Raw genomic sequence first — 14,975 nt, forward strand, 5'->3', positions numbered from 1 at the left:
GTGATTTACATGCGTGGGTTTTAATTTTGCATGTGCATTTTGCATGTGCATTTATCAAGACATGTACAGTATATGAGTTTAAGATCTTGTCTTAATCACAAACATATTTGTGGATAAGAACTAAACGTGTGTAAATATTCTTGAGACAAATCTTTCCTCAGATATGTGTTGGGTAAGAATGGCACTAATACGTGGTTTATATTTTCAGTAGCAGGAAGTTCCTCCCATTATGATTCACCACTGGAAAACGATAACTTAATTTTTTTGCACGGTCCATAATAACTCTCCATAATTGACACGTAATCCTTAAACTAATATACATATCATAGTGCCCTGTTTAGGTGTAGCATGTACCTGACCTTTTGGTCGCAACCTGTAGGGGGCGATGAGGCTTCACAGGACGATGCCATGCAAACTAATGCGAGCTGCCGTTATTCACGAGGAAAGAAAAGCAATTGCAAATTGTAGCCACTAGAGAGCAGAGTCGGCGTCATTTTTAAAGCGGACTTGTTTAATATTTCTGTCAGGACCAGAACGGAAACAGGCCCAATTGCGTTACGTTTCTCACAAGTTTTATTAAAGGAAAGAGGAGGGGCTGCGCCCATGATCCAGCATTCGCTAGGCGCGGGAAGCAAATAGCTCTCGCACTGAGTTTGTGATCCGAACACGGAAGTGGATCTTCCGTAGTGATCGATGGCGGTGTCAAGGACGGAAAAACAGGTCAATAGCCGGGACAGAGAGCGAAACGTGGTCGGGGTCGTAAGTGAGTCGTAAGCCAGGAAAGGAGAGTAGACGTGGTCGGGGATAAAAAGAGGTTGAAAGCCGGGACGGGAGAGTAGACGTGGCCAGGATCAAAAACGGGTCGAAGCCGGGGGACAGACGGGAGCAAAAAACAGGGAGAGCAAAGCGGGGTCGGAAACGAGTCGTAAGCCAGGACAGGAGAGTAGACGTAGTCGGGATCAAAAATGGATCGTAAGCCGGGACGGGAGAGCAGACGTAGTCGGGATCAAAACGGGTCGTAGCTGGAGACAAACAAAAGCAAAAACAGGACAGGAGGTACTCAGGGTCGAAAAAGGCTTGCCTAGTGTTAACTGAGGTTCGCAGACAGACTGACAAAGGGGTACGGATAGGAGCGGGTTTAAATAGGGACAGAGAGCCAATCAGAGTCCGAGGCAGATGGCGCCAAAGGAGCGGGCACAGGTGATTCACATCGGTAATCATGACATATTGCATGAAAAATGAACCAAATATTGTGAGATGACAGGGTATGGTACTTAATCTATATAAACTAGCTTTTTTTTTTTACTTTGGTGGTTATGGATATAACAGTAAATTATTTTGCGTGTTTTTGTTATGAATACAGTCTTTTGGTTTGTTCGTGTTTATTGCTGTCATGATTACTGATGCGGGGCACCTGAGGCTGCCCCGTTGGCACCAACAGCCACGGACCCCGATTGGCTGTTGGACTCTTTTCAAACTCCCGCCTTCCTAGAAACACTGGTCGGATCGTTCTGCAAACTTATGCTCCCAGCTAGGCAAGCTTTTGTACTCTCCGACTCTATGCTGCCCTGTTTCCTGTCTGATACCCGTTACCGACCTCTTTTCTGGACTCGTTTATGCCTTGCTCCTCCGCCCCGTCCATCGACCTGTTTTTCTCGCCGTCAACGACTACCCTCGCTCGAGCTGAACTTAAATTCAACACATATTTATTTCCATTTTCCATAAAAATGTTATTGAAGATAAAAAGTGGAGCATTTATCAATTTTCCCCCAATAAACTTGTGTATGTTCGGACTTTGGGATTTGAATTAATTTGTCTTTCCTGTAATTAATAACAATGTAGTAAATATTGTTTACAAGATTAGATGTGGCACTCCAACGTGAACAAGTTAGATATACTGCACTTAAATAAGAAACAAAATAAAAGAATGAGTTAGATTATTAAAATGTGTCACTGAATATGTAGTCATGATTGCACGAGTTTTCCAGTTATATTACATTATAAATCAGAGAATATTTTATAAGAAATTGAATAACTTTAAAATCCTACCATCTACAATGTTCCAAGGTAAATTACATTTTATTGTGTCTATACCATGGTACTGCATCACCACTTTCACAAAATTAAAGAAGGCCTTTCTCAAAAAAAACCCCAACATAAAACGCATCGACCCAAATAAGAGAATACAATGATCCAAATTAGATAACTACAATGACTTTGGCATGAGGAAAAATGCTGACAATAGTCAGCAATTGTTAAGAAGTGTACAGTAAAGGCCTCTGCTGTGAAAGACTTGGGCACATCTGCGGCCACAGGGTAACACTAGTCTTTCAGACTGCCCTGGTGTTATTTTGGTCCATCCTTTTTCCAGCCTTCTACACAGTTTGATTGTAGTGGGTTTCTTGACCATAACTCTGTCACCAAGGATTTTTCAGAGGTTCTCTAATGGGTTGAGATCAGGACTCTGGGCAGGCCATACCATTAAATGTTTTCACCTTCAAGGAAATTATTTACCTATTTTGCTCTGTGACATGGAGCACTGTCCTGCATGAAGACTGCAGGTTGATTGGGCGATGAACGCAAGTAAGGAACCTTGTGCTGTTCAAAAAGGTTCTGATACACATTTGCATTTATTCTACCATGTAGGTGTACAAGAGGCCCAACTCTTGCTGCAACAAACATTCCCAAAACCATGACACTTCCTCCTCATCTTTAACTGACATTTTTACACACTTAGGGCTTTCTCCAGTGCGTCACTTGATATAATACTTCTCATCAGACCCCAAAGAATATATTTGCAATTATCACTGAAGTAGACCACTTCTCTGTCCACACAACATGCTCCTCAGTTTTTTGATATTATTTTGCTAATGAGAGGTTTGGTCACTGCAGTAATGGCCTTCAGTCCAAATGCTCCTAAAAGCTATGGCAAGACAGATCCTTAACATGTTCAGCACTGAACTGGCAAGGAATTCCAGCCGCAGTGTGGAAATGATTACCCATAGACATCCTCTGCAGAGACCTGTCCTCTCTTGAATCTGTCCTCTGTGGACGACCAGCCTCCTTGGGCCACTTAAATGAGTTTGTAGTTTTGGAACGATGAAATGAAATGATCTGCATTTATATAGCGCTTTTCAAGTCAATGACTTCCCAAAGCGCTTTACAATGTGCTCCACATTTCCCAATAGCGGCCTTGTATTGCAGCCATGTAAGACGCTAACCTGCTTATTGGGGGTATTAGGGGTTCAGTGTCTTACCCAAGGACACTTCGACATGTAACACGGACGAACCGGGATTCGAACTGATCCAAAGACGAGCGCTCTACCTCCTGAGCTACTACTGCCGCCCCCAAGATTCAATGTTCTTGAAATCACAGATTTTGAACAATCGCCGTGTCGTGCTATGGCTGTTAGGGCCATCCCTTTCGTTTTCATCTGGACAACCTAACTTTAGAATGGCCCACCATCTTGCAAAGTCAGTGAAACTGTCAGTTAGAATGGGGCTGACAGATAATCAAGGAAATTAGCACCATGTGCTAGATTAGCATCATTGAGTAAGAGGCCCCTGAAAATGCTATTTAATGCTGATCAGTACATTTTTGGCAAAATACAGTTTTTGTGTAAAAATGTCATTTTTAATTAGTGAAAAATGGTTGTAGTAGCATGTATGGACACAATAAAATGTCCTTACACGCTTGAGCAGTGAAGGTGCCGTTTTTCCCCCAGGATTATTTGATTTCTTATAAATTGTTCTCTAATTTGGATTTCCAGTGTAATTTTTTTACAGTCATGTGCGCTTGTTTAGGGTGGTGATGGCCCTGGGGAACTAACTGTCTTTAAACCTATTGGTCCTTGTTTTAAGGGACCTCTAGCATCTTCCAGAGGGCAGCAGGTTAAAGAGGTGGTGCCCAAGGTGAGAAGAATCCTTCACAATTCTAAATGAAATCAAGTCGAATGTATTTTTAAAATACTTTTAACTCAATAAATTTCCTCTCAAAGTGCTGTATAAAAATATTCTGCGTTCATTAAGACAATAAAATCCCCTCCTTTATCCCCACCTAACAACCCGAAACACCTTATACTTTGACAAACAATGGTTGAAAAAACATATAAAGAAAAAAATACTAATAGAAATAAAATATGATTATGGCAAGGCACATACTAACCATGTGAGGAAAGGGACCTGAGGGAGGCTTATCCACACTGATAGGGATGACATCAGGATTTTCAGCCATTAAACTACATCCTACCAGTGCGGCCCACTCGAATAAGGAAACACTGAGAAATAAAATAAAATAGAAATAAAAACAAATTCAGAACAAAACATAAAAATATGAAATAAAAATTAAGTATTCGATTAAGCGCATCCTCCAAAAATTTAATTTCCCCCTATGTTCTGGTCCGGAGCCTTCACTCTGAAAATGCTTGTCTACTCGTGATCCCAAGAGCCAAGAAGAGATGCGCAGGTTTGAGAGCGTTCTCCATTTGGGCCCCGGTGTTGTGGAATGCTCTTCCCCCTGAGATTCGATCTGCAACCTCAGTGGAACTGTTTCAATCTAGGCTAAAAAAACACTATTCTATAACTTATGAATGACCTATATTTTATGTCAGCAATATCTGTTTATTATTTGTTATTGCAACATCCATTGCAGCCTGGTCATCCTGGAAGGGGGATGACCTGAGCTTGAGCTTTCATCACTTTGTTGAGGTTTTTGAGTTTTTTCTTGCCCTCATGTAAGTTTTAGATCAGGGTATGGTGTAATAATAGTCTGTGGTTTGCAATAATTAGTGGTCTGTGCAGCCCTTTGAGAATTCTTGTGACAAAGGGCTATACAAACAAACAGGGTTGGGTAGGGTTACTTTAACTGGATTACTTTCAATTACTTTTGGATTACTCCAATACCAAATATGCTAATAAAAGACAAAAGAAACTAAATATGAATAAAATTACTAAATTTTGTGCAGGCTTGGGGAGTCCCGGAATACATGGAACGGTGATGTTGGCAAGATGTTTGGATTTATTTTCATTTTGTTTCTGTCGCATTTTATGTTCGTTTTGCCGGAGATCAAAGGGATCAAAGCCCGGAGAGAAAGCTTACCACGTGTTGTGAGTCATCATTTTATTCATATTTAGTTTCTTTTGTCTTTTATAAGCATATTTGGTATTGGAGTAATCCAAAAGTAATTGAAAGTAATCCAGTTAAAGTAACCCTACCCAACCCTGCAAACAAACATGACTTGACTTGATTAGAAGTTAATCAAATCAAAACTAAATTAAAATCGGCAAATAAAAGCCATGATAAAAAGTAGGTCTTGATCCTCCTCTTAAAAAAATAAAATAAAAATAAAATAAAAATATCAAGAATCTGGATCACCCCCGAACTATCAATCCAACTCCCTAAACTCTTGTTTTGGTTTTCCCTTTCACCAGCCTACGTTTAACGAGCTCCATCAGCAAAGATGGCGGCCGGGCGGCGTTGAATATAATACTCCACCGCGTTTTCTCCTTTAACGGTCTTTTACAGACCTTTTCGTTGCGGTAACCAAACCCACCAGGCTAGAGAAATGCATTTAGTCTCCGGCTAAAAACAATTCACCCGGAATTTTCCCACTGCAAGCCAACAGTTTCGCGTTTTAGCGCCGGCATTGACTCGTCGCTAGCTTGCTAGTTGCTAACGTCATTGTAAAATGGCTCCAGTGCAGCTTGGTGCTGACGGGCAGCTGGTGGCCCTCGGCGGGCCAGTCGTCTCGGGGCCCCAACCACCGGCACCGGGGACGTTGGCCTCACACGGGATACGTCTGAGTCTGCTTATCGACTTCCTTCTGCAAAGAACTTACCATGAAATCACCCTGCTGGCGGAGCTGTAAGTTGACGAGCTGATGAAGGCCTCACACGCTAGGCTATGGTAACACTAATGTCCATTCCTATGGTAAAATCGATCTGGCAGTAAAATGTGGAGAAAGCATATTTATATCAAAATAATTGACTTAAGCAGGGGCGTAGCTAGCAAATGTCACAGTCATTCAGATGTCATCACCTAAAGGTGGACAGTGGCCACCACCTGTCACTTTACCTGCTCAAATCAAATTCCATGTAAATGGAACATTGAATAAAAATTACCAGTGGACCTAAACGTCATTAACGATCCAATTATTTCTTTAACCTTTCAAATTCGATTTCTAAGGCAAACTCCTCATTACTGAGATTCTGCCGATCACGTGACCAAACCCGGAAGACTGCGAGCTTCCCGCAAAATACTGTGTCGCATAAAAACAGTTTGAATGAATGAATGTTCTGCGTTTATACAGCGCTTTTCAAGTCAATGAAGACCTCCCGAAAGCGCTTTACAATGTGTTTTACACTTTCCCTTTTTACACACAATTAACCAATAGCAACGCCAGCCATGCAAGCAGGGTTGGGTAGGGTTACTTTAACTGGATTACTTTCAATTACTTGTGGATTACTCTAATACCAAATATGCTAATAAAAGACAAAAGAAACTAAATATGAATAAAATGATGACTCACAACACGTGGTAAGCTTTCTCTCCTGGCTTTGATCTCCGGCAAAACTAACATAAAATGCGACAGAAACAAAATGAAAATAAATCCAACATCATTTTTGCCGTTCCATGTATTCCGTTACTCCCCAAGCCTGCACAAAATGGAGTCATTTATTCATATTTAGTTTCTTTTGTCTTTTATTAGCATATTTGGTATTGGAGTAATCCAAAAGTTATTGAAAGTAATCAAGTTAAAGTAACCCTACCCAACCCTGCATGCAAGGCAACTACCAGCTCATCTGGGGCATTAGGGATTCAATGTCTTGCCCAAGGACACTGTCACATAACTCGAAGGAGCTGGGAATCGAACCTGTGACCTCTTGATCACAAGACGAGCGCTAAGAGTCCCTGTTATAGATCAGATGAGTGAAGTTACATTCAACTCCAGGCGTTTTTCTCTAATTGGGAGAGCCAGGCATTTTTTTGCCATCTTGATTTATTTTTAAAGGCCTACAGGAAATTTAGTTCTGTAGCTGGGTCATTCTTACTATTTGGTGTCATTCGGCATGGTAACCTTTACTCATAAAAAAGGTAAAATCTCAAATTTTTCAGCAATTACTCTGAAATGGGGACTTTTAAACTATAAGAGAAATATATTGGTCCAGCTCAGGATACAATTTTGTAACTTATTGTTTCCCTTTTTTCTAATCTAATGCTGATTTATTATAATAAAACCAGAGGCTAGACACAGATCAGCAGCGCCTAACCCTTTCTAACTGTTTTTTTTTTTTAGTCCTTCATATATATATATATATATATATATATATATATATATGAAGGACTAGAAACATTTTTTTTTTACGTTTTGGCATCAAAAGGACAATGCTCTTGCAAAACATATTTATACATTATGGTATTGATTGAGTTTAAAGACCAACTTGATTACTATTTGTATCACTCAAGTATAGTATGCATATTTTGCAACTACACAAGTTAGTATTAGTTTTATTTTAGAAAACAGGAGAGTGAAATAAGGGCTACATAATCTTTCACATTTAGATTAATGCGGCAGTGGCTCAGGAGGTAGAGCGCTCGTCTTGGGATCAAGAGATCGCAGTTCGAATCCCGGCTCCTCCGGTTTACATGTCGAAGTGTCCTTGGGTAAGACACTGAACCCTTAATACCCCCAATAAGCAGGTTAGCGCCTCACATGGCTGCACGGCCGCTATTGGGAAATGTGATGCACAATGTAAAGCGCTTTGGGAAGTCTTGACTTGAAAAGCGCTATATAAATGCAGATCATTTCATTTCATCCTACTCTTGAATGTTCTTTTTTCCTTTTTCTTTTTATCAGACCTTCCTGCAGTGTGCTATTAACACATAAAGTTCCCTAAGCTTTATTGCAAGAAACTGTTGAACATTACCGTCATGGTCCCATACTTGTCAACATATCCGTTTTCATTTTGTTTGATGCATTTTTTGATTATTTGAAATTTTGTACGTGGTATGACCCATTTTGTACGGGATTTTAAACAAAAAAAAACGTTTTTTGTTAGATTTATCTCAACTGGCTCATTTCGGCTTTAATCCGGATCTTCTTGGTCACTGGAAGCGGACGATAAAGTCATCATAGATTCCTAATTTTGTTATTGTATTCCACGTAGTCTGTGTCGCTGTGAGTACATAGGTAAATGGTCTGCATTTATATAGCTCTTTTCAAGTCAATGAAGACCTTCCAAAGCGGTTTACAATGTGCTTCACACATAGGTGACACATTGAGTTTTTTAAAGTTATTATTGCTTAGTAAGAGGAATTGTAATCATTAATAAGGGGGAGCAGATGGCTGAGGTTGACAAGTCTATTGTTTCATATTAGAACCTTTGGCAACCGGGTGCCCCAAAAAAAATTACAGGTGAATAATGATTGTTTGCAACCTCATTTAAATGATTATGGATACTGCCATGTTTATTAGGGATGCTACTAAATATTTTTTTTGTGTTAATACATTTATTATGTTTTTTGGCCGCAGTAATCATATTTTAATACTTTCCATGTGACTTTATTTAAAAATGGTCAATTTAAAACAATGCTGTGAAACTTTTTTCATATTTAGAAACCATAAGAAAATTCAACTTACCTATCATTTCTGGAATAAAACTTATGTGTTTAAAAAATTACTTTATTTTTATCACAAAAGAAGATATGGTTGTATAAATCAGAGCTGACCTGTTGATAAAAGGCTAACAAAAACCTAAAGATACTTACAAAAAATGTTTTTGGTTTATCTAGCAGCTCATTTTAGCCACATGAGTTTGGCTTAAGGTGATTGATTAACTTCTGAAATACAGTTTTCATGTTCTTGTTTTTTAGTCTTCCAAGGAAAACGGACATGGAAAGGTAGGTTTACAGTTTTTTTGACCTTGTGTGTGTATATTATGTGACCAGCTTTTAATCATCTTTTTTTTTTTTCAAATAAAGGAAAATCGAGATTGTCCAGTTTGCGAGCCGTACCCGGCAGCTTTTTGTGCGCCTTTTGGCCTTGGTAAAGTGGGCAAGCAATGCAGGGAAAGTGGAAAAATGTGCTGTAAGTTACCATGAAGATTTTTTAGGAACGTATCAATACACTTGCGTGATTTTTCACTTTTTTTCTAATATCCATGGAAACAGATGATCTCCAGCTTCTTGGATCAGCAGACCATCTTGTTCGTGGACACAGCGGACCGGCTAGCTTCACTCGCCCGAGATGCTCTGGTGCATGCACGCCTGCCCAGTTTCGCTATCCCATTCGCTATAGATGTCCTTACAACAGGTTCTTACCCGCGCTTGCCCACCTGCATACGAGTAAGTCAGAAACTGTGCTCATTTATTACTCTATGTAGAAGTATTTATTTGCTGGTTGATCGTAGTGACTTGAGACAAGGCTCCTTCACGTCATTATTTTTACAAAAAATGTGACCGGTGCACCAATAGTCTAGTCAAGTCATGTCTAAAAATTGCGTTGTGGCTAATCCACCCGAATTTACTTTTCTATAGTCATTGATAACAATGTTGTGAACAAAGACATGAGACAGGAGATTGATCTTACTACAGGAAGGTTGGTGACCAAGTGTTTGGATAGAACTGTGACAAAAAAATTTGGAACCAGCATTTTGCTTTAGACATTACATTTGCATCTATGAGTATAAAGGGACATTTGTGAAAATCAATAAAGAACAACAACACAAATGTGTTGTAATGCTTCACAAAATAAATGCAGCAGATTATACCCTGTGCGGGATATAGTCATTTCTGTCATTTTTTTGCCATGCTTTTTTCGACAAATATATTGGTCAGGGGGTTAAGATTTCCCTACAAGTACATTATTCGTTAGATACGTTTGCAACACTGCAGACACAGTCGTAGTTCCTGCCCTATAAGAGTTTCCTTATCTGCACACAAAATCAAATCATACCTTCTCAATCAATGCACTTTTTGCTTTATTTAAATGATCACTTTAGAGTTGCCTTGAGGGAGAGTCAAAGTATGGGAGTGACTGATCTGCACACTCTCGTGGAATTCCAGTTCTAAGATTTCACTTAAAGTCAGACATTAACCCTCTTTTTTATTCTGACAGGATAAAATCATTCCACCTGACCCTATCACCAAAGTTGAGAAAGTGACCACCCTGAACCAGCTGAATCAAATCCTGCGACACCGCCTTGTTACCACAGATCTGCCCCCACAATTAGCCAACCTCACAGTGGGTAAGGATCCATAATCACGTAAGTCTGTTCAGCTCCCTCAATTATTTATTTACATTCATCTTTCCCATGCAGCTAACGGGCGTGTGAAGTTTCGAGTGGAAGGAGAGTTTGAGGCTACGCTGACGGTAATGGGTGATGATCTAGCTATTCCCTGGAGGCTACTGAAGCTGGAAATACTGGTGGAGGATAAGGAAACGGGGGGTAAGGCTTTATACGGTGTATTTCATTTTACTTGGATTTTTTTTTCATCTTTATCTTCCTTCAATAGATGGTAGAGCCTTGGTGCACAGTCTACAGGTGAACTATATCCATGAACTGGTTCAAGCACGCCTGTGTGCGGATGAGAAACCTCTACAAGACATGTACAACTGTCTGCGTATCCTCTTGAGTATTTGTGTGCGTGTGTGTTTTGGGCGTGTGTCTTCATTCAGTGTGACTATTTTCTAATTTTGCCATGTAAGTGTAAGTCTTAAATGTCTACCCTAATGTGTTCAATTACCAAACGATTGTTCTCGATTGTTCTCAGCTCAGGGATGCTGCTGGAAATGTGAATTTCCCTTCGGGGATGAACAAAGTATCTATCTATCTATCTATCTATCTATCTATCTATCTATCTATCTATCTATCTATCTATCTATCTATCTATCTATCTATCTATCTATCTATCTATCTATCTATCTATCTATCTATCTATCTATCTATCTATCTATCTATCTATCTATCTATCTATCTATCTATCTATCAAACATAATATTAATTGGCCATAATAGTAACCGATGAACTCCATTATAATGTATTGTAAAATTCGGACTGTAAAAAGCACCTGATTATAAGCCGCACCCAGGACATTTTTAAAGGAAAAATATTATGTACATACATAAGCTGCGCCTGACCACAAGCTGCATTAGTCCACATTGAAACATGAGATATTTACAAAGAAAGACGGTACACAGAGTTTTAATAATATACGGTACCTTAACCCCTTAACAGTGGGGCGCTGGACTTATGACAAATTTGTGTCCGTACGATGTCACCAGTCACTGAAATATGTTGTGCCACATATCGTTGGGAAGCTTAAACTCGACATTTCGATTAAAACCTTTACCATGATGAGAGTCTGCTCATGCTATTTTGATTCATGCACAGAGCGCAGAGTTATATTAAACTTGCATCTTCCGGGACACATATATTCCTCCTGTCTCACTTTCACCTTTTTTTCTTGGGTGCCCCTGGCGTCCATTATAAAAAATGCATAAATTAGCCGCACCATTGCATAAGCCGCAGGGTTGAAAGCTTGGGAAAAAGTCGCGGCTTCTGGTCAGAGTTTTACGGTATATGTATGTTTTTGTTGATGTTTGCTTTAAGAGTAATTTATATAAAGAGCTACTCAGTGCATCTCTACTCTGCATTTCCGTCAGCGTTACAGGCATGTATTTCACATCAAAGACTAGCCTGTGTGGCGGACAGGCACCTCTTTTTACCAGGGTTGTGACGAAGGATACAGGCATGTGTGCGTGTCACGAATGCTGATGGGAGAATGAGTGTGATACTTGATGACGACCCGGTTCTTTCCCACATGCATTTTCTTTAACTGCACTGTCTCCAGACTCCTTTTGTCTCTCGCTGCAGCTGGAGGTTCTCCACTCACAGACCTTAATGCTTATCAGGGAGCGGTGGGGGGACCTAGTGCAAGAGGAGAGATATATGCCTGCAAAATACCTTACCCTCTCTGTCTGGAAGTAAGCCTTTAAATAGCCTTGACACACTTAAACAGGGGCATTTACTTTCTATATACGCTCACTTGTTGGCCTTTTGGAATCTAAAAATACTCCTGTGTGTCTCAGAAAAACACAACTATTAACAAAATTAGCTCACATAAAGACTGTTTTTAAACTAATTGACATCAACAGTATTTAATTATTATTTATCATTGTATTCCCTTATTTTCATTTTAGTTTGTTTTGTGTTATTACTGTATAATTAATGTTTAAACAATTGTTGGACACCATAAAACAGTGTTTTTCAACCTTTTTGATTAATTTTTGCATTGAAAAAAATTTGCGGCACACCACTAACCAAAAATGTTATAAAATTTCACTGAACAGCATATTTAATTACAATACAATTTATAACACCCCCAATTTGTACATCACAGACACTTTTCAATGACATAATATTTGCAGAAAATGATTCATAAATGTTTTATAAAATTTTGAAAAGTGTTTCTCACGGCACACTAGTGTGTCGCGGCACAGTGGTTGAAAATCACTGCCATAAAACATCAAAAAACATTTTAAAATAAACCCTTAAAAGTTACGAAAGAGAATATTTTTCAAAGTAAAGATATGTTTAAAGATTGTTTTTCCGACAGAACATATTTCAATTATTGTTTTCTCAAAAGCACACTTATTTTTTTTTATTTTTTTTTTTCAAATGTACAGAGATCCCTTGGTTTTGCTGTTAATGGGGACCAGAATCAGCCGTGAAAAATAAAAATCTGCAAAGTAATGTTGCATGGTTTATTTTTTGTATTAAAAAAAAAAGAAATTGCTGCCTTCATTTGAGCTGACTACTGAAGGAGACAAAGAGACAACTAATTGAAAACCAGTACCTATTTTAAGTTTTACGTTGCTCGATGATTTTGTTTTTTTGGCGCACCTTGATCTAAAGACTTGGAAGCAAAAGAGAGGTAGAGGGGGAAGAGTGAGACGAACAGACAGACAGACAATTTTAGGCGGCACGATGAAAGAAGTCAAGTCAAGTCAAGTCATTTATTTTTGTATAGCCCTAAATCACGAAGAGTCTCAAAGGGCTTCACAGATTGTTACACTATATTACACAGACTATTGTCAACCGACAAGAGGAGTAGGTTATTCGTATGCAATAGAGTAGAGGTGAGTTTTAAGTTTAGATTTAAACATTTCCACTGAGGTTGCAGATCGGATCTCAGGGGGAAGAGCATTCCACAGCACCGGTGCCCGGATGGAGAACGCTCTCGAACCAGCAGAAGACTTCTTTGCTCTCGGGATCACCAGAAGACCGGCACTCTCAGATCGCAGGCTTCGGACCGGGACATAGCGGCAGATCAGATCTGAAAGATAAGAGGGAGCAAGTCCATGTATGATTTTGTACAGTACTAAGAGAACTTTGAAGTCACATCTTTGGCTAACTGGGAGCCAATGCAGGTTAGCCAAAATCGGTGTTATGTGATCGTACTTTTTTGTCCTAGTTAAAAGCCTCGCTGCGGCATTTTGTACTAGCTGAAGAGACTTGATTCTGGACTTCGGGAGACCGGAAAGTAGTGCATTACAGTAGTCGAGACGGGAGGTAACAAATGCATGAATTATTGTTTCCGCATCAGACTGAGACAGTATTGAACGGATTTTAGCAATGTTGCGAAGATGGAAGAAGGCAGTTCTAGTAATTTGCTTTACATGCATCTCAAATGATAGATCAGGGTCAAATATGACACCTAAATTTTTAACTGAGTCACTCTGTGTGATGTGACATTTGTCAAGGTTCACAGCAGTTTTTGAGAAGAAGTCACGGCATTTAGAAGGACCAATGACTAACATTTCGGTCTTTTCAGGGTTAAGACGCAAGAAATTGAGTGACATCCACTCTTTTATCTCAGTGAGACAGGCCTCCAAATTTCCACAGTTTAGTGTGGAAGATTCCTCCAACGGAAGATATAGTTGAGTGTCGTCTGCGTAGCAGTGGAAGCTGATATTGTACTTGCGGATAATATCACCTAATGGAAGCATGTAAATGTTGAAAAGTAGGGGGCCGAGCACAGAACCCTGCGGAACACCGCAGGTAACATTAAAGGGCTCAGATGTCGTTTCACCATATTTCACACAGTGCGTCCTATCTGAGAGGTAGGATCTGAACCACGAGAGGACGGTTCCTGAGAGACCAATCCATTTTTCCAACCGTTCTAGTAGGATATTGTGGCGCACTGTGTCAAAAGCAGCACTAAGATCCAGCAGCAGCAAAAGTGATGAAGCGCCAGAATCCATTGACATTAGGAGATCATTTGTTACCTTGATCAGCGCTGTCTCAGTAGAGTGGTTAGCCCTGAATCCTGATTGCATCGATTCAAAAAGGTTGTTCTCAGATATGAAAGCATTCAGCTGCTGTGCCACTACTCTTTCGAGTACTTTAGAGAGGAAAGGTAGGTTTGACACAGGTCTGTAATTACTTAAGATTTCTGGATCAAGGTTGGGTCGTTTTAGTGTGGGTTTAATAACGGCGGACTTAAAAGCTGCTGGAACTACACCTGAGGAGAGTGATGTATTTATAATATTTAGAACTGAAGGCCCAATGACGCTAAAAAGACTTTTAATAAGTGAACCTGGGAGCGGGTCGAACTGGCAAGTTGTCGGTTTGGCCGCAGTCACCACTTGTTTGAGATCATCAAGTGACAGTTCACTAAAACCGGCCATTTTCCCTGGGCAGCCACCCTGTCGTGCATCTGTAAGTTTCAGTTCTTTAATATGAGTGGTACTAATAGTATCTTTAGCAATTTCTTCCTGTATGCATTGAATCTTTTTAGTGAAGAAGACCATTAAGTCCTGAGCAGAGTGTGTCGAACTATCAGCGGTAGTCTGTTGCCTTGTAAGCGATGCTACAGTGTCAAAAAGGGCTTTGGGGTTGTTCTTTTGAGACGCAATCACCTTCGAAAGGTAGGCCGATTTTGCAGAGGCAAGGGCCGCTTTATACTTTAACAA

The 14,975-nt window shown here is 39.8% G+C and overlaps 1 protein-coding gene across 2 annotated transcripts in view; it reads left to right on the plus strand.

Annotated features, from left to right (window-relative positions):
- The first annotated feature begins 5,459 nt into the window (after positions 1-5,459).
- The window catches only part of med14 (mediator complex subunit 14), a 33,007-nt gene continuing 23,491 nt past the window's right edge, over positions 5,460-14,975 (plus strand). Inside the window, exons 1-8 of one of the 2 annotated variants that reach the window (XM_088353177.1) lie at positions 5,460-5,863; positions 8,873-8,899; positions 8,981-9,086; positions 9,170-9,343; positions 10,116-10,245; positions 10,318-10,446; positions 10,514-10,621; positions 11,852-11,984. In XM_088353177.1, coding sequence (XP_088209303.1) covers positions 5,688-5,863; positions 8,873-8,899; positions 8,981-9,086; positions 9,170-9,343; positions 10,116-10,245; positions 10,318-10,446; positions 10,514-10,621; positions 11,852-11,984 — 983 coding nt within the window. In that variant the 5' untranslated portion in view covers positions 5,460-5,687. Of the gene's footprint in view, positions 5,864-8,872; positions 8,900-8,980; positions 9,087-9,169; positions 9,344-10,115; positions 10,246-10,317; positions 10,447-10,513; positions 10,622-11,851; positions 11,985-14,975 lie in introns of those variants that run through there. The other variant, XM_088353176.1, reaches the window with a different exon arrangement.

Source organism: Urocampus carinirostris, chromosome 14, assembly GCF_059441175.1.
Source record: "Urocampus carinirostris isolate Australia breed hairy pipefish chromosome 14, RoL_Ucar_1.0, whole genome shotgun sequence".
Lineage (NCBI taxonomy): Eukaryota > Metazoa > Chordata > Actinopteri > Syngnathiformes > Syngnathidae > Urocampus > Urocampus carinirostris.